Genomic DNA, 20,406 nt, shown 5'->3' with positions numbered 1-20,406 from the left:
CACTGGTCAAGTGCTATCAGGATTATGTTGCTCCTTCCACCATGCTCACAAGTACAACCTGCCAATGGGTAGCCAGCCCCCAGTTGATCAGCAGACTCTTTGTGACCTTGAGTGACTGAACCCAGCCCTAAATGGAAAAGTGGGAAAAACCACAGGTACTGGTAATCTGAAATAAAAACAGAAAATCCTGTGAATACTCAGCAGTTCAGGCAGCATCTGTGGGGATAAAAACAGAATTAACTTTCCAGATCCACGATCTTTCATCAGAACAGTTACAATATGGCATGAAAGAGTGGGCAGTTGCTATCTTATCTGCTTTTATCACATTTCTAAAATGTTTCCAGCTGTGCAATTCAGGGGATTAGAGTTCTCACATGCAATGTCATGCAAATTCTCTTCATATGGCACGTAGAACATTTTTGAAGTTTCCTCTCAAAAGGTTTCCAAAAATCTTTTTCTGTTTGTCCATAAGCATCAGTAAAAACAAATCTGCTTATCTCTTTCCAATGCCCTACACCTTGCCTTGAGTTGACTGCTAGCTCAAGTGGACATTCATCAAAAGTGCCACAAATACACAACTTTTTGATTTTAAAGTATATTTTAAAATTAAAATTTTCATCTCCTGAGAAGTAAATTGCAGATTTCTTTTTACAGAATGCACTTCAGTGATTTTGAAACTGATAGCAGGACCTTGCAGATCACAAGTCTATAAGAAAGTGCCATTCTGGTTTAACCATGACAGAGAATGGAACCCTATTGTAGAAAAATAACAGGTAAACACTCCACATTCATCCATTCAGATTTTAGTTGGGTGATTATAATGAAAAATGTAATATTGTTACTTTATCAGAGAAAATGGGTTAATAGTAATAGACCAAAAGAGGATCTTTTGCTGAAAATGTCTGGCTATTTTAAGTTAAAGGCAGTATTATGAACGACAAGAAATACAATGTATATTAAAGTGCTGTTGAAGATTGCTTTCAGCGTGTAGAATGTTGCATCACTTCTATTTCACAATCAAGTCTCATCTCACAAAACATCTTCAACTCCAATGTCTTCCCTCCTTCATCCTCACCATCTCTTTTGAATATGATCAACTCCTGTATTTTCCGATCCATCATTCTGCGACTAATCATCTCTCTCATCCAATTTGAATAAGGACAAGCAGATAATGGTTTTAAAAAAAATGGAGTAATTACTTAATCAAATAATTTTGAAAAAGGAAGTGTTTAATCTACAAAGCTGCTCAGTTCATTAAATATATCAGCATATCTTGAGAAATTGTGTGCACTGCACATGTACAGACTGAAAAATTTGTGGATGCAAATAATATTACAGCTATGAACAATTTGACCCAGGATTTTGTTCAATGCACAATATAATTAATAAAGGATAAAAATTGAAATAAAAAGCGATAACTTCTCAACAAATCGTACATTTTATAAATGTTCATTTTGTTTGAAACCTGCATTGGAATTTCCGTTACTGCAAGTTAAAAAAGCAAGCATTTTCCAGAATGATATTGAGGAAAACTTGACAGTTTTACAAGTTGCCATCTTGGAATAATCATTTGATTATTGTGAGAAATTTTATTATTGATATTTCAAGGAAATATAACAGGCAAGTTTGGACATGTTCTTTTGATTGTCCTGTAAACCATTTTAGAATAGCATTTTTCAAGTTACACAGAAGAATGCTAAATGTGTAGTGCTTATTGAAAAGACCAAAGGCATTTTCATCGAAGTGACAAAGTTTTGATGATACAAATTTGGGATTTGCTCTTGATTTCACACCCTTCTGATTCGAGCCAAATTAAGGTTGATAAAAATATATTTAAAAAAACAGTAGAAATCTTTGGAGTAACATTCCCAGCATGTACACAAAAAAAAACCTTTCTAAATTTCCTCTTGCAGCTGGGGGAAAACAAAAACAATATTTAGTGAGATCTGCCTGAATTTCCTGAATGTTATACAAAATAATTTAGTTACTCATTACAGAGGTAGATCTGAAAACATCTTGATAAAGTGCCAGGTGGTTGGCTCATGAAGAAGATCAGAGGAGACAGGGTGTCAATATCTGAGTAGATAGAAAATTGGCAGACAGAAGAGGTTAAATGTAATTATTCATATTGGAGGGAGGTAGAAAATATTGTTCCACAGGGATCAGCTGTAGGACAACCATTATTCAGGATTTGTATTAATAATGAAAAGCACTATGATGCTGGTGGAACTCAGCAGGCCAGGTAGCATGTGTGGAGAAAAGCAGTGGCCAACGTTTCGGGTCAGGACATTTCTTCAGGATTATATTAATTTGAATTCAGGAATAATCAGTTTAATATCAAAATGTTTAGATGATTCTAAAAAGGTAAGGTAGATCTGGTATGGAATGCAACACCATACATGACAACAGAAGATGAGAGGAAAGTTAATTTTAACAGATAAACTTTGATAGGAAAAACAAAATAAATTTAAAAAATCACCAGTCCATGTAGAGGGCATAGATTTAAGGTGAGAGGAGAAAGATTTAACAAGGGAACTGAGAGGCAACTTCTTCCACACAGAGGGTGCTGGGTATATGGAACAAGCTACTAAAAGGAAGTAGTAGAGGTGGACACAATTACAATGTGTAAAAGCCACTTGGACAGGTACATGGATAGTAAAGGTTTAGAGGGATATGGACCAAACACAGGAAATGGGATGAGCTCATATAGAAATTTTGGTTGGCATGGACAAGTTGGGCTGAATGGCCTGTTTCTATACCTTATAACTCCATGATTATGATGTGTAGGATGCCTAAGTTATACATGCATGTATACTTGCCTTAGCTAAAAATTATGACATTGTTAGGATTGTTCATTTGTGGATAATGTTTAATTTATTTGACTGCATGGGTTAGTTTCAGATAAAAGCATGGATCATATAAATCAAGGAGAAACGTTGCCCTGATTTGGGTCAAAACTAACACAAAAGATATGAATAATATTATTGTACTTGTTTCAGAAGTTTATAAGAGACCTAGGACAAACCTATGTTACAACAGAGGACTTGTTGGAACAAAGTATAGTGAAACAAAATACAGACAGTAAAAGAGGTAACTATTTTTTTGAAGCAAGTAGATGTGAATAAATGCACTAGCTATGCTTCAATCAGTCAAAAGGAAGTTAATTTTTATCCCCCCCGTCATTGTCTGCTACTTTTAGAGCTAGCAAGTAATAAAAAAAATTGTGATTCACCATGTTTTCATTTTTGACCATGCTACTTCATGTATATTTTAAGTCTGTATATTGTAACTGATAGCAAAATCTTAATCTCATCACAACCCATGTTGGCATGTCTGGTGTTCTCCCAGAATCAAGTGTACACCTGGTGACATCAAACCTCAGGCAATGTGCATTTCAATCCCTCCCAAAATATGCTGGAGCTCATAGTTTGAGAAAGCAACAGATACAAGGAAATGAGGACAATATGCTGTTTTCTTCTTTTCGGTGATCTTAAGGGCCTCTCAGCTGAAATTGAAACATTTCACAAGGCAGTTCCAGAACTAACCGTTGACTGTCAAAACACCTCCCAAAGTCATCAAAGTGTGTTCTTGAGTATGCTGCAGCATTTAACTACTGAGCAATCATATAATGGGTGCCACTGTGATCATAACCACCACCAGCACTTTTTAAATAGAAACTTCATCTAAAGTATTGCTGACAACTTCACCATGCAGGAAGCACAAAACTGTGACAACCTTATCAACAGAGGGTTTTGACAGCCACAAGATCCTCCTGGACCTTTCTGAAGAAGAGTGCTTACAGATACTCAGGTTTTCAAAAACTGCCATCATTGAGATATGTGACACTATACCAGGTGACCTTCAGCTATATTCTCAAGCCCTGACTACTCTCAGTGTTGAGATCAGGGTGTAGTTGTCCTCAATTTGCTGGTTTCAGGGTCATTCAGACAGCAGCCACTGATCTCTGCAAATATCAGAGATTGCTGCTAACCACAGCAATGGAATGGTTACCCAAGTTCTTTACTCATGGAGGTATGGGTTTGTATATTTTGATTTCAGCAAGGAACAGGTGGAATTGCCAGCTTCAGCAAGGTCCGGACTATACTTTTGTACATATAAAGATGGAGTTTTCCATCAATAAAAAGGGATTCTCTCTCTTCAGGTTATCATTGATCACAAGAAGAGTTTAATCATTGTTAATGCTCCATCTCCTGCAGTTTACAGAACTTCTTCATGCTTAGCAAGTCCATTCTGCCTGAAATCTTTAGCAGACATTGCTAACCTGAAGTTAGATTTTGGAAGAAAAGGCCTACTGATGGTTACTGATATGAGTGCACTCCCACTGCCCATTTGGGTATTGACATGAATTAGAATTGGTTTATTATCGTCACATGTACCAAGGTACAGTGGAAAAAGTTGTCTTGCATAATGTTCATACATATCAATTCATTACACAGCCATTGCACCACCAGAGTAGCAGTGAGAATGCCACCAGACTTCTAAAGATGAGATTCCACAACGTCTGAGGTCCACCACAGTACATGTCCTACTGGTGTGGAGACTTTGCTGTAATCTCCTGCCTGCTTTGTAGCCTGGTCAACAGGAGAAAACCAATGCATGAAGGCAGCTAGCCTATGAGACCTTGAGCTAAGAATTAAGAAGGACAAGATGAAGACAAGTTGAAGCAGGAGGACAATGACAGCTCAAGGGGGGAATGTTTCTGCGTAACCACAAAGGGATGATCACAGGAGTAGACAATATTTGGGCATGACATAAGGGGTTCTCTAACACAGAGTTATTAAATAAACACCCAAGCATAGTCATCGACTCTTCCTGCAAAAGTAGTAATCTTTTCCACACTCCATACAAATAAACAGACAAGTTTCCCTTGATGAGATATCATATTCCCTCATATGGTACTTCGGAGGACACATGCACTGCCTATAACATAAAGGACTTAATCACTGCTCCTTTTTCCACAACATCTCTCAATGTTAACAATGGTCAAAAGCTTCAGCCTGCTGATTTGTATTGATAGCCAAAAATCACCCTGTGGTCAATGTAGCTAACATCAAGGATAATTTCAATTTATCTATTAGATTGGGAGTCAAAGGTTGAGGAGATGCACTGCAGTGCTGGTTCAAGTCAACAAAGTCCACTCTCAAGTGGCAATGAAAAAAACCTTCCAGAACTCACTTGGAATTGTCTCCCAGTTGAAGCCGCTGAGTCAGTTGACTGGTCCAAATTACACAGTGGACAGCAGGTGAAGAAGTCACTGAGGAAGACTAACCCTGTTTCACTCTACTCACACCAATCACATATGATCATTTGTCCTTCTATCCTGCTTAAGAAATCACTTTCTAATGATATTTCACCTGCTCACAGTTTTAAATTCTGCAAAGAAATGAAGGCTACAAGAGAATACAGAGCATTGATGAATGCCATCTTGTTCATAATCTTCAGCTTTTCATAGGAGTGCCTCCTGCATGCCTTTGAAGAGTACACCAAGCAGGAAGAAGAATTCCAAGAGAGAAATCAACTTTAATGTCAGCATTTACAGTTTATTCATAGCCTGAATAACATAGTAGGTATGGTGTCAATCTTACTTATTCACACTCACTTGCTGCACAGTAGTGAGGCAATTATTATTTGTAAAGCATTCCTCAACAGCTAGCAGCAATCAACTATGACTATATTATTTGATCTGAAAAGCATGCCATTATCCTACTGCAACGTCATTCTCTTTTGACCACTTTGTAACCTACAACAATGTCGCACTCTGTGGCTGTGGTTGTTGGATGGGTGCACTTATTCCGATGGCCTTGTCCTACATGGGGGTCTTCAGACTGTCGACCTGGCCAACTAAAGCAGAAGTCTGGGATGGCTGCCTGTGGAGCATGGTTAAGAGTGTTGTCTGAGAGGCACTGGAGGAATATGAAATGTTCTCTGCGCAATTAAAGCAGGACTGTGCTCATGATGGAAGTGTGTGTGAATAGCATGCGTCTGCTCTTACAGTAGAAAGTGAGTTCATGTGTGCTATATCTCTGCTCTGGAAGAAAGCAATCTCAAATAACGATGAGACAGAGTCCAGGAAGGAGACAGAGAGCCGAATGGCATGGTGTCATGACAACAACCTTTCCCTCAATGTCAGCAAAACAGCTGGTCATTGACTTCAGGAAAAGGGGAGGAGGGGGGCAGAGCACATGCCCCTGTATGTATCAATGGTGCTGAGCTGGAGATGGTTGAGAGTGTCAAGTTCCTAGGTGTAAACTTCTCCAATATCTTGTCCTGGTTCAACCACATGGACACTATGGCCAGAAAAGCACACCAGCACCTACTTCCACAGAAGGCTAAGGAAATTCGGCATGTCCCATTGACCCTCACCAATTTTTATGGATGCACCATAGAAAGCAACCTATCTGGATGCATCACACCTTGGCATGGCAACTGCTCTGCGCAAAACCGCAAGAAACTGCAGAGAGTTGTGGACACAGCTCAGCACATCACGAAAACCAGCCTCCCCTCCATGGACTCTGTCTACACTTCTTGCTGCCTCGGAAAAGCAGCCAGCACAATCGAAGAACCCTCCCATCCCGGACTTTCTCTCTTCCACCCGCCCTTCCATTAAGAGGAAGATACAAATGCTTGAAAACACGCACCACCAAGGTCGAGAACGGCTTCTATCCTGCTGTTAAGGACTCTCGAATGGACCTCTTTTACATTAATGAACTCTTGATCTCACAATCTACCTTGTCATGGCCACTGCACCTTATTGTCTACTTGCACTGCACTTTTTGTAACTGTAACACTATATTCTGTATTCTTTGTTTTTCCCTTGTACTACCTCTATGTATTTATGTTTTGAAATGATCTGTATGGATGGCTTGCGAAACTGTTTTTCCACTACATCTCGGTAAATATGACAATACAAAAAAAAATTCCAATTCGTCATGCATGGTATCCCTTTAGCTATAATAGGAGTCTATTCTGCTCACGTGTAGCATTCCTCTGACTGTGAAGAAGAGCTAGTTGCTAAACTGCAGCAGACATTTGCTTCTGGGGAAGTACAAGATGCCCATGAGTAGAATCTCAATGTCCACTGAGAGCAACAGTATTTTTTCCCCCCACAACGAGAGAAGCAACCTGCTCCTAAATGGCAGCTTGTAGCGGCTGCTACCGCAATGTGAAAGCAAGACACTAGTCGGTGGGCTGCAGAACAAAAACTGATTTATTTTCCTGCCTTGTGTGGGCCTTTTAAGAGGAATGGTTCCCGCCCACCGAAAATGAAAATGACGTATGCGCTACGTCATCAAACTTTTCCGACGCGCGGGTTCTCCCCGTCACTCAGGGAAGACGAAGGCCCAACGCCATCTTGAGCCTTGCCGCTCCGACGACGCTCGACCCGACCGCCAAGCCGGTTCGCTTGCTCAGATGGTGAGTCACTACAAGCTTTGCAATCCATGAGGACATCAAGTTGTTCCCCGGTTACATGTCACTGTTCCTAAAGAGATTCAAATTGTTCTCATGTGGCAGGGACCCGACCAACTGTGGCAACTCAATCTTCTGTGGAAAGCACAGGATATTGTATCTTGACTTCCAAAAAGCTTAATTGCATATGGAAGACTTATTAAATCGAACTCATGGTAAATCTTGGAAATGGGTACAAAAGAGGTTAAAGGTAACACTGATGCTACACTCATGTTGGTTGCAACTTACATCGATTTGCAATCTCTCCCTATTTAGGAGATTCCTTTCATAATATAAAAATATACAAGTGTGATGTTTTATATTTGATGGTAGATGCAGAGTTGATATTTCCCCTCGCTGGTTACTGTCTCAAAATCAGAGCAAAGATGAGTAGAAATTTCTACACAGTGAATCTTTGAAATTCTCTAAGAGGGCTGTCTCAGCTCAAAGACTGCGAATATTTATGAAGGAGATTGATTAGATAGTAAAGGAACAAACAGATATTGGGATTAATGCAGGAAAGTGATACCAAGAAAGAAGATTAGCCATGATCCTATTGAATGGGATAACAGGTACGAGGGGCCAATCTTATCTGCTTCTGTTTCTAATATTCTTATAGTGTGCAAGAACCAAAAATTCTATTGCTAATTTAAAATTAAACAATTTTCTTTCTCTAAGCTTATGATCTCCAAGTGAATCTCACATTTGACTCTCTGCTAAGCAGATGTAACATCTTCCCTTAGCAGTTGGTTTTTATTGTTGCACCTGGTGACATCTAATATGCTGTATAATGAAGTAAATTCATACAAAAGTGAGTCAGACATTTACAGCAATATATCAGCAATCTCTCTGTTTAATAGCAATCTGGAATTAAGCATTCTTTCTGGTACTTCTTCCTCAATCATTTGAGGACTGATCCATGCCAGTGGGACATCAAAATTGACTTAAGACACTGTTATCAATTTAGAATGACTTTATATCTTTCTGTCTGGATTCATCATGACAGTACGTTGTTATGTCTCTGTTTAAAGTGTCCTGTATTAAAGCTGCATCAGTGATTGAGAACCACAACGCAAAAAAAAAATCTTTTCATTTTTGCTACAGAAAGGTTTGGCCATGCCAGCATTGAAATTGCCAACACTGGAAAAACAAGATTTATAGTGGTCTAAGATACCAAATATTATATAACAATTGCTTAAGTTTTATTTACACTGTTCTGGGAATTGGAATATACATGAAATTTAAACACCATTTTCTTTGACGATTAAATTTCCAGTGCCTTGCAGCAACTAACTATAAAATTAAGGTTAACGTCAGCAAAGTAGCCAGAAACTACAGGCTAATGGCTGGAGATTGCCATCATAAATAAAATCTAATGACACACAACAAACAAAAAAAACTAGCAGAGAGCACACTGCACATCTTGAGACGTCTTTATGTCTCCAAAAGAAATGACATTGTGAGCCATTGCAACAGTGGAATCGAAATTTTGATGCACCCTAAATTTAGTTGCACCAGAACTGACCAAGCACTACAGGATTACGAGGTCAAAAATGTGCTACTAGATACTCTATTCTCCAGCTGTATTTCAGATGGCTGGCAGTCACAGGCTCAATTGGGCCTGTGCTGTGACTGGATCAGAGGGTTGGGGGTGGTGTGGTGGTGGTGAAATGGGAGTGGCAGTTTGGAGGTTTCTGTGTTCAGGCAGCTGACTGTGCAGTTCAGGCTCTTGTGAGGTGGCAGGATGAGTCCAAGACCCTTGTCTTGGGGGAAATCACAGGGTTCAGGATACTCGACTCAGGGGTCAGGGGAGAAATCAAATCAGGGGTTTGTGGGGGGGGTGGGGTCAAAGCAGCAGGGGGCAGTTATGTTATTAACATCCAATAGGTATCGTCAGTCCAATTCTACAAAGGCTTGGTTGTCCCAGGAATGCTCAATGACAGCTACCCTATGGCAGTGTGGTCCATGTTTCCCTACAACTCTGCAAAAGATGTGGCCATGAGGAATATTATCCTGTGTGCTCCTGGCATGGAAATTGCATCAGGGGAGCAAGGATACCTGTTGTCAATTAGTACCTGGTCAAATTTCTAGAGTGACACGAAACAACAAGAAATGGTCATTACTGCATCCCACACCAGAAAGAACAAAATCGACTTTTGTCTGAACCGCTGGTAAGGATCTTTGAGTCCTCGTTGTCTACGGGGGTGGTGCCGGAGGATTGGAGGGTTGCGAATGTGGTCCCCTTGTTCAAAAAAGGTAATAGGGATAGGCCAGGGAATTATAGACCGGTGAGTCTCATGTCTGTGGTGGGTAAGCTGTTAGAAAGGATTCTAAGGGATAGGATTTATGAACACCTTGAGAATCATGGACTGATTAGGGACAGCCAGCATGGCTTTGTGAAGGGAAGATCTTGCCTCACAAGCCTGATAGAGTTCTTTGAGGAGGTGACCAGGAAGATTGATGAGGGCAGTGCGGTGGATATGGTTTACATGGATTTTAGTAAGGCGTTTGATAAGGTTCCTCATGGTAGGCTTCTTCTTCAGGTCACAGGCCAAGGGATCCAAGGAAGCTTGGCTGTGTGGATTAGGAATTGGCTTGCATGTAGAAAGCAGAGGGTTGTGGTGGAAGGAGTGCCCTCGGATTGGAAGGCAGTGACTAGTGGTGTCCCGCAGGGATCGGTTCTGGGACCTCTACTTTTTGTGATATTTATAGATGACTTCGATGAGGGGGTGGAGGGCTGGGTTAGTAAGTTTGCGGACGACACTAAGATAGGCGGTGTTGTGGATAGTGTGGAGGGCTGTCGGAGCTTACAGAGGGATATTGATAGGATGCAGAGCTGGGCTGACAAGTGGCAGATGGAGTTCAATCCGGAGAAGTGTGAGGTGGTACACTTTAGAAGGACAAACTCCAGGGCAGAGTACAGGGTAAACGGCAAGGTACTTGGCAGTGTGGACGAGCAGAGGGATCTGGGGGTTCATATTCACAGTTCATTGAAAGTTGCCTCACAGGCGGAAAGAGCAGTTAAGAAGGCCAATGGGATGTTGGCTTTCATAAGTCGCGGGATTGAGTTTAAGAGCTGCGAAGTTATGATGCAGCTTTACAAAACTCTAGTTAGGCCACACTTAGAGTACTGTGTTCAGTTCTGGTCGCCTCATTATAGGAAGGATGTGGAGGCGTTGGAGAGGGTGCAGAGGAGATTTACCAGGATGCTGCCTGGATTGGAGAGTATTGAATATGAGGAGAGGCTTAAGGTGCTAGGGCTTTATTCACTGGAAAGGAGGAGGATGAGAGGAGACATGATAGAGGTATATAAAATATTGAAAGGAATAGATAGAGTAGACAGTCAGCGCCTCCTTCCCAGGGCACCAATGCTCAAGACGAGAGGTCATGGCTTTAAGGTTATGGGTGGGAGGTTCAGGGGAGATGTCAGAGGGAGGTTTTTCACCCAAAGAGTGGTTGGTGCATGGAATGCACTGCCTGGGGTGGTGGTGGAGGCAGATACATTGAACAGGTTCAAGAGCTTGTTGGATAGGCATATGGAGGAACGTGAGATAGAGGGATATGCGGGAGGAAGGGGTTAGGTAGTGTGAGGGTGGTCTGATGGACGGCACGACACGGTGGGCTGAAGGGCCTGTTTTGTGCTGTATGGTTCTATGGTTATGGTTCAATTGCTAATGCTGGAAAAACAGAAGTGTGTTACTGAATTTCTCTGCAGATCTGTTCTCACTTTCCTACCACTGTCTTTCCTATAATCTTTCTATGTGGTAATACTGCTGCAGTAGTAGCTACCTCCACCCTTCTCTCCCCCTTCTGACTCTATCTGCCAATCAACCCTTCCTCACCTGGATTCACCTGTCGCTTGCCAACTCTTGCCCCACCCCTCCCCACTTTATACTGGCCATCTCCTCCTTATTTTTTCAGTGCAGCTGAAGGGTCTTGATGAAAAACATCAACTGTCCATTTCCTTCCACAGATGCTGCCTGACCCGCCGAGTTCCTCCAGCAGCTTGTTTTTTCACTCCAGAATCCAGCATCTGCAGTCTCTGTGTCCAATGCAAACTGTTAACTGGATTGGCTTGCACTTTGCTCATTAGTGTACAACAATTTGGATTTCAAAGGGTTGGGAGGAAGCTGCTTCATCTGTCTTTTTCATTGCTTCAACCATTTGGGTTTGTTCCTGGCTTTCCTTGGAAATCCATCTGAAGAAGATCCTAGTGGGATCTTTATGCACCCGAGATGTGTACGTGTCTCTGCCTGCATACGTGCATGCAATGCCTGGTCTTCAATCGTGTTAGACCAGTTGCCCAAGACCACACTCAACTGAAAGAGATTGAGGAGTATCCTTCACAAATTTGGCTGCCTTTAGAAATTCATCAATATTCTATGTCTACTGCAAGCTGGTATTTAAACCAATAGGTCCACCACAGAGCCTGGCCAGTGCAGACTTGAGTCAAGGCTACATCATTACTCTAACACTTTTCTCAATCTTTCTTGTTGCATTACTGCACCTCATCTCCAACAAGCTTCCACTGAAGAGGAGATGATCCACAGGAAAAAATAGGAAACTATTCAACCCACATCACCTCCACTCCAGAAACAATGTCACTCTAACCTCAGTCATTGAACTACAATATTTGTACATTTGCATATTTGGAGGCTGACTTCTAACTCAAATTGATCACTTAGGTATGCAAACGATTGGGCTTTGCACTAAAAGAAGGCCCTCTACCAAAAATAAAGGTCCATGAGCAGACCCTGGAAATCGTGGACCATTTTCACAATCTCAGGAGCCACCTCTCAACAAAACCAGACTTTAAAAGATGAAATTCACCATTGTCTTTGGCCATCTGTGGAAAAAAGTCTTTCAAGATCAAGACCTCAAACATGGTCTATTGGGCAGCAGTTATTCACTGTACACCTCTGAGACATGGACTATGGTAATACTGTTTATACTATGGTAATTTAATACTGTTAGTAAAAAGCTAACCAGGTTTGGAACTTTTATAAAATATATAATTTAGTTTAATAATAAGTCATGTCTGAATTACACCTTATTCAGGACAATAATTTCCAGTTTTCCCTCTTTCTAATATTCACTGCAATTTTTCCAAATAATTCATAGCAGCATCTAAACCTCAAGAGCCAGCTACCAGATGTTCTAGCTATATGCTGGCAAGAATAAGCTAGTTTCCCCACCTTCACCTCCCACTCCCACCCCCCCCCCCCCCCAAGTCCAAAGATGGAATGTTTCAAACTAATGGACTCCTTCTCCCTGAACGAGGGACATTCACTGCTTGATCAGTGACAGGCAAGCGGATTTTAGAAACTGTACATAACCACACATCTGAAACTGCTAAAGAAGAACCCCAAATATGTTGAAATAAAATCCAAAATGTGGTTGAATTTCATACCTGAAGTTGATGGGAGCCATCAGCTAAATTATCTTCCCTTCGGCGTGCTTCCTCTAACAGCTGGGCATTTTTTTTCTTTTCCACCTGTTCTTTGTGCTTTAAGTTGGCCACTTTCTTGCTTTGTTCCTTCATCTGCCTGTAATAGTAGTTTTAAAATAATATGAAATAAGATGTTAAAGCACCTGTACCTAAATCAGTACCTCCTGCAGCAGAGCACTCGATTCCAAGGCACTCCAACACAACTAAAATTTCTATCATTTGAAAAGACAACGCAAAAGTTGAGAGCAACTGAATGTAAATTCAGGGTGAAGGAGCATTTTATTAATTCAGCTACCATAACCTGTTCAACTGGAACATGTATGAAACTTGTGAACGTGAATTACAGAGCAACCCAAAGCTGTTCCGAAGGTCCAACTCCAATTGAAGTCCAATTTAAACACAGAAAGTTTAATTTTTTTCATCATAACAATTTTGAGTCTGGATCATATTATAATTAAATGCAGCAGTTTTCAATTCAAACTCTCTATAAACTTTACTGCTTGAAGGTCTTGAAAATCAGTGAGTAACAAACAAATCAGTAGCAACAATACAATTACAGTCAGCAAAAGCAAATATTTTTCCTAGACGCTAACTGAAAACCTTATAGAATATCACAGGAGGAGGTCACTGGTGCTTTGTTCCTGTGTCTTATCTGATTAGGACTACTACACTCCTCTTTCCCCATTGTTAGAAAAAAATCCTTTGAAGTACACCTAATCTGCTTTTGAAAGTTACTACTAAATTTATTTCCATCTCCCTTTTAGGTGGTATATTCCAAATCATAACAACCCACAAGGTTTAAAAAAAAACTCATTCCTTTATAGCTCTTCTCTAATTACTTTTTGAGCTCTCAGGTTACAAATTCCCCTTCTACTGGAAAGAGTTTCAACTTGGTTACTCTATCAAAATCATTCATGATATTTAATATTTTTAAACCATGTTTAACTTTCTCAGGTCTAAAAACATTAATCACAGCTTTTTTTCGTCTCTGATTAATTTGAATCCCTCACCCTGGTCCCATTCCAGAAAATCTCTTCTGCATTCCTTCCAAGGCCTTATCATACTTCATAAACCACAGTGCCAGAATATCAGTTTTTCTATTCCCCAAAGATAGAATGGGTCTCAATAGGAAAGGGGCCCTTCATCAAGCCAAGGCGAGAACGATAGACAATTTTCTGCACTGTGGCAGGACAAGGACTTAACACTGATGTTACTTAGCACATTTTGTATCATTTCTGACAGATCAATCTAAAGCTTCAAACTTCTTTCGAGAATTTTTACAGCTAAAAAATATACAAGAGTGATTAGCACTGCAATGTTTAAACTGTTCCCACAATATTTTTTTTCACAAGTTCATGAATGCACAATGACATTTTTTTTAAAATATGATGAGCCATTGTTGCTTTGCCGATTTGAAAGTCAGATTGCTTGGCCCTCAACAGGTGACAACTGGCTGAACCATGCCCCCAACTTAGCTAGGAGCGGGAGTATGATAGCTGGCCCCTTGAGTTCCACCATTCAATAGGATCACAGTTGGTCCAATCTAGGTGGACACATCACTTTTTCTCCACTTTCTCTCAATACCCCACTTGTTGTTCATATGTCTGATAGTCTCAATCTTGAATATAATCAATAATTCTTCCTCTACAAATCCGTTGGGTAGAAAATTCCAAAGAGTCATGACTCTCAGAGAAGAAATTCCTTCTAATCACTCTTTAAGGGGTGGCTTCTTATTCTTAAACTATGCTCCCTAGCTTGGAATAGCCCCACTAGGGAAAACATCCTCTCGGTATCCATACTGTTAATCCCCTCAGAATTTTACGCATTCTAATAAGATCTCTCGTTCTTTTAAATTCCAATGAATGTACACCCAACCTGTTCAACCACTTCATATGTAAACATCCAGGAATCAATCTAAAGAACCTTCTCTGAACTTGCCTCCAATACAAATATATCCTTCTTGAAATATGGTGGCCAAAGTAAAACGAAGTACTCCAGATGTGGCCTCATCAGTGCCTGTAAAATTGCATCAAAACTTCCCACCTCTTGCAAAAAAGGCCAACATTCCATTAGACATCAAATTATTTGCTGTCACTACAGGCCAGTCCTTTATATTTCATACACCAAGATTCTCAAGTCCCTTTGAGCTGCAACATTTTGTCTTATCTCATTTAAACAATAATACAATTTTACATTCTTCTTCCCACATCCTGTTCCATCTGCCAATTTCTTGCCTGCTTACATAGCCTATTTATATCCCTTTCTAGGCTCCAGTACAGTTGGTTCCTTCAGCTAAACCTTGTCAATAGTTGACAACCACAGCACTGATCCACGTGGTGCCCCACCAGTTACTGATTGCCAGTTTGAATATGATCCATTTATCGCAACTCCGTTTTCTGTTTGTTAGCCAATCCACTAACCATGTCAATTAACTAACCCATCTTCTTTCATCTTGTACATGTGGCACCTTATCAAAGGTTTACTTGAAATCCAACTACATCTACTAATTTCTCTTTACCCACCTTGTTTGCTACATTCTCAAAAAACTCTGGTAAATTTGTCAGCTACGGCTTCCCTTTCATAAAATCCGCTCTGCTTGACTGTTATGTTTTTCTAAATGTCCTGCTTTTAACTTCTTAATAATGGATTCCAGCATTTCCCCCAGTGATAGAGGTTAGGCTTATAGTTTTCTGCTTTCTGTCAACTTTCTTTCTTAAATAATAATGTTACATTTCAAACTTTTCACTCATCTGGCAGCTCTCCAAAATCTAGGGACTATTGGTAGATTGCAACTACACATCCATTATCACTGCAGCTACTTGTTTATAGCTCTAGAATATAGGTCATTAGGTTGGGGTAAAAAAAATCAACCATGATTGAATGGTAGAGCAGACTCAAATAGGCTGAATGGCCTAATTCTGCTTCTAAATCTTATGGTCTTCTCTTATCTGCTGTTTTATATTATTTGCTAGTTTATCTTCATAAGCATCATAAACATTGAATGTTTACAAATGTTTCTAATATTCAGAAATATTAAATTAAACATTAAAACTGTTAATTTTTTATTTGTATAAATAATGTTAAGTATTTGAATTTAAAAACACAGGGAAGATTGAAAATTGAAAGGAAATTTTTGTCTAGATCCAGTATAAATCAGATGAAGCATCTTGGATCTGAAATGATAACTCTGCTTATTATTGCCATAGGAACTTTCAGGTTCACCCGAGAGAGAACACCAGACTTCAGGTGAACATAAAATAAAAATACTGGTAATACGCTATAGATCAGACAGCATAGGCGGAAAGAGAAACAGTAAAAGTTTCTGGAACACGCAGGGTAAACTGACTCAATTCTCATCGGGGCCTAATGCAATGTAAATGGGACCAGATGGATGTCAGAACAAGTAATGCCCACAAAAACAGTTCAAAAAGTCTTTGACATTGCTTAAGCCATGCCTCAGCTTGACCAGCTGTCAAAGTTGTCACTCTGAATGTTTATAATTTTTTCTGACATTACAAAAATTATGAACTGCAAAAATTATTCAAACTATTAAAATATTAAACATTGAATTAAAGAAAATAATTAAATAAACGAACAAAATAAACTCAAAATGTCTGGAAATACTGAAACTTTTAGTGTTGTCAATCATTCTCTTCCATCACAATCAACAGAGAAAAACTGTGTGCCATGTCCAACCTGACGTACTGTTCCAGTGGAATCCTCCTGTATATAGTGGAGAATCTCTGCAATTAGGCATGTCTACAGTGAATTCCATGTTTCAATATCAATTTTTCATTAAAGTACAATGGAAAAACGGTCACCCAATAGCTGCTGTGTTCCATATTCAGCTATATACATGAGAAAATTCTGACTGCTGGCACATGTTGCGAATTGGCAGTGGTAATGCACAAAATTGCCAGCATTTCTTAAAAAAAATGAGCCACTCTACTCTCACATTGAGCAATTGCATATCATATCCTCTCATGCTACTTTCTTACTTTACATGCCAGTCAGTTGATATCTGTTGGTTTCTATGCCATCATTCAGTACATGTATCATCTTGTCCTAAATGTCTTATCCCATATCCTGAGACTGAACCCTTGTTCTAGATTACCCAGCCAGGGGAAATATTGTCCTAGACATCCAGTCTGTCTAGTCCTGTCAGAATTTCGTCAGTTTCAGTTAGATCCCCTCTCATTCTTTTAAACTCTAGTGAAAATAAACCTAGTTGACTTCAGCTCTTCTCATACAGCCATCTCGCCATCCCAGGAGTCAGTCCAGCGAACCTTTGTTGCACTCCCTCTATGGCAAGTATATCCTTTCTTTGGTAAGGAGACCAAACTAACCAAGGCCCTCTACAATTGTAGCAAGACACTCTTGCTCTTGTCCTCAAATCCCCTTGCTGTGAAGGCCATCGTACCATTTGCCTTAAATGCTTGCTGCATATGCATGTTTGCTTTCAGTGACAAGTGTTTAAGAAAACCCAAGTCTCTTTGTTCATCAACACTTCCTGATCTAACACCATTTTAAACATGCACCAACTTTGTTTTTCCTCCTGAAGTGGCAACTTCACATTTATCAACATCATACTGCATCAGCCAAGTTTTTATCCATTTGCTTAATCTGTTGCCTTGAAGCCTCTTCATCCTTTGCTTCTCATACATCAGTAACTCTCACTTGGCCTGTAGACCCTTTGGGTTAGTTAAGGCTTTCTACAAGCAGAGGCCCTCATGAACCATCTAGTGTTTGCAGTAGACGGGCTAATTCTTTTTTAAATTACAAAATAATGGAGAACAGAAGGAGGAATGTCATTTTGCTCAAAATTCTGGCCAGAAACATTAATCTTGGCAAATTTATAGAAAATCAGTTTTCCAGATGTTATTTTAAAGAAGAGATGCACACATTTAAAAGTGATGAAAAAAATTATTGTACTTCTCAAAAGATGAGGCGCCAAACAGCAGACATTTGCCTCAACGTAGTTAGATTGAAAGTGCACATGTAGTTATAAATATGACTTTATCCCTGGTGCCTGACACAACTGATTCAGTTGACTGTCCTCAAGAGAACCCTGCTCTTATTTTACTCACTACTAAAAAGAGTCAAGCTGTCTTCTGCTACAAGAGGATGCAGACGTCATCAGCTCCTAGAATATTGGCGAACTAGACTGGTGATCAGTTCAAAATGCCTTTGAATTAACTTAATCTGTAGTTGGAACATAAGGTGTTTCTATTTTATGATTTGGTGACTCGCTAGTGCAGATCAAAGAATTTTCTTTATGAAAGACTATCCTTTGTTTGATCTCCCAATCCTGCCAGAATTATCTCAAATCAGGAATTAATTAACCTCGGAAGATCTGCGAGGGATGCACTGCAATTTCTTACATATGCCATTTTAAATGTTTAAGTGTTGTCATCAACATTTTGGGCCACGTTTGGGAAATTTCTACTAAAACACAACACCCACAATTCTACATACTCCCATATGTGTTCCTGTTCCTGGAATTTAAACCTTTAGCATAAGACAGTGGATCATGGAACAGCTTGGTTCAATTATGTGATTAAGTCACCATATTTTTGCGTGCATCTTCTCCCTGACAGCTGGTCTTGCTACATGTACTATACTAGGAGCTTAAACTGTCAGAGATGACGATGGCATTTCACCAAAAATGAAACTATATTCCACTGGCTATCTACAAGATGCACATTATCCCGACATCCACTCAATTACAATAATTTGAGGTCATACAGCGCAAATGCTTCAAATAAAAGTGCTACATTTGTTCTCTTGAATCCAACTAAAATTGTACAAAATACATACATACCATTGGTGAAATAGTATAATTGAGCATGGTTTTAACAATACTGCTCATGCTGTACTAAGCACTTTGTGGATATATTAGGATAATTTAAAGAACTTAAAGGAGGATAGTAATGTGCTTTAAGAAGTTTGGACATTTTTGTACAGCTGCTTCATGGTGTGGGTGACAGCCCCACACATGCCATCATCATCATCTACAAATGGGTACACATCCCACTAATTAAACAAAGGTGAAAATTACTGTGGCATCTGTAGTTACAATCCAGTTGCCCTGGTTGGCATTCAAACAATAAAAATGACCAAAACACAGGTTGCATTTGATAATCAAATGTAGTCCCTATGCAGGGAAAGGATGCTTTTGTTTTAAAACAGCTAAGAACCTTTGTTGTCAAGAGAGATGTAACATGGACAATTGATATAGAAAGTTGCTCACAGATTTAAATTTGGTTTCGAGTTAGTGGTGGATTGGTTCAATACCCTATTATAAAACTAATCTTTTAATTACATACATTAAAATTACAGTGTGTTTGACCCATACATCATCGACTTTGTTTTTACTAAAATTTGCTTATAAGCTGATTCTTTACTCGTTTGCTAAATGTTGTTCAGATACATTGCCTGTGAAATATATAAAAAGAAGTGCAGGAGGTCAGCTTGACACTTAAGAAAGCAAAAATAAGAACTAAGTGCATACATGCAATTAATGACATGGAACATTTATGGTCATGAAAGGAAACTAAAGGTTAACCTATTTGCCCAATGTAAGCAAATAGGGCAGTTTTCTTCCATGGCTTTTCTGCTGAAGTGCATTTTGTTTTGGTGAGGTAGATTAGATCCTAGCCACATAAATGAAGTTAATGGTACTAAGCTTTTCATTACATTTTTTTTTGAATACAACAATAAAACTTTCCACCGATTAAACATAAAAATGGTTTGATGTTTTTTTAACTTTCCAAAATCAAATTGTAAAACATCTCCCTAGTGTGCCAGAAATATTTGTAAGTACATCTTGTTCTGTGTTTACATCTACAAGCATGGACAGTAAATCTCTGTTAATCTGGCATGCTTATTGGTGATGAACTACCAGATCTTCCAGACTATTAGATGTTATTCCAACTAATAGGATAACACACTTTTAATTCCCTCACTTTTAAGATATCACACAGTCATATAATAAATTTTCAAGGGAGCACAGGAACCAGGATTCCAGTGTGTTAAAGGGAGCTCTGAAACTGGGACCCTGGTATGTTAAAGGGGGTGTAGGAACCAGTGTCCAATGAGCCAGATGCCGAAGCATAGAGATTTGCAGTAGAGTGAATTATCAGAGCTTTAATGTAAACATATTCATGTGCTTGTGAGCTCTCTTTAAACACATCTTTCTAGGTTTGTAGAAATGAAGGAACCCATATTGTTGATGCTTTGCATTATGAAGTTACACTGGTCAATTCAGTAACCTGATCAGATTTTGTTAAATACAACCATTTTAACAGAAGTGCATCATAAGATGCATTTTTCAGTTTGGCCCTGTTTTGGCAATATCCCAGCAAGAGAACATTCCACAAGTTGCATTTGGTATTGGTTTGTTATTGTCACTTGTACCGAGGTACAGTGAAAAACTTGTCTTGCATACCGTTCATACAGATCAATTCATTAAACAGCGCATTGAGGTAGTA

General features: G+C 39.5%; 1 protein-coding gene across 1 annotated transcript in view; it reads right to left on the bottom strand.

The window, feature by feature from the left end:
* The window catches only part of LOC127578210 (ELKS/Rab6-interacting/CAST family member 1-like), a 593,610-nt gene that overhangs the window by 378,244 nt on the left and 194,960 nt on the right, over positions 1-20,406 (bottom strand). The window contains exon 13 of the mRNA XM_052029938.1: positions 12,878-13,013. Within this exon, the coding sequence (XP_051885898.1) occupies positions 12,878-13,013 (136 nt within the window). The remainder of the gene's footprint in view (positions 1-12,877; positions 13,014-20,406) is intronic.

This window comes from Pristis pectinata, chromosome 15, assembly GCF_009764475.1.
Source record: "Pristis pectinata isolate sPriPec2 chromosome 15, sPriPec2.1.pri, whole genome shotgun sequence".
NCBI lineage: Eukaryota > Metazoa > Chordata > Chondrichthyes > Rhinopristiformes > Pristidae > Pristis > Pristis pectinata.
This window is presented reverse-complemented; position numbering and strand designations above follow the sequence as displayed.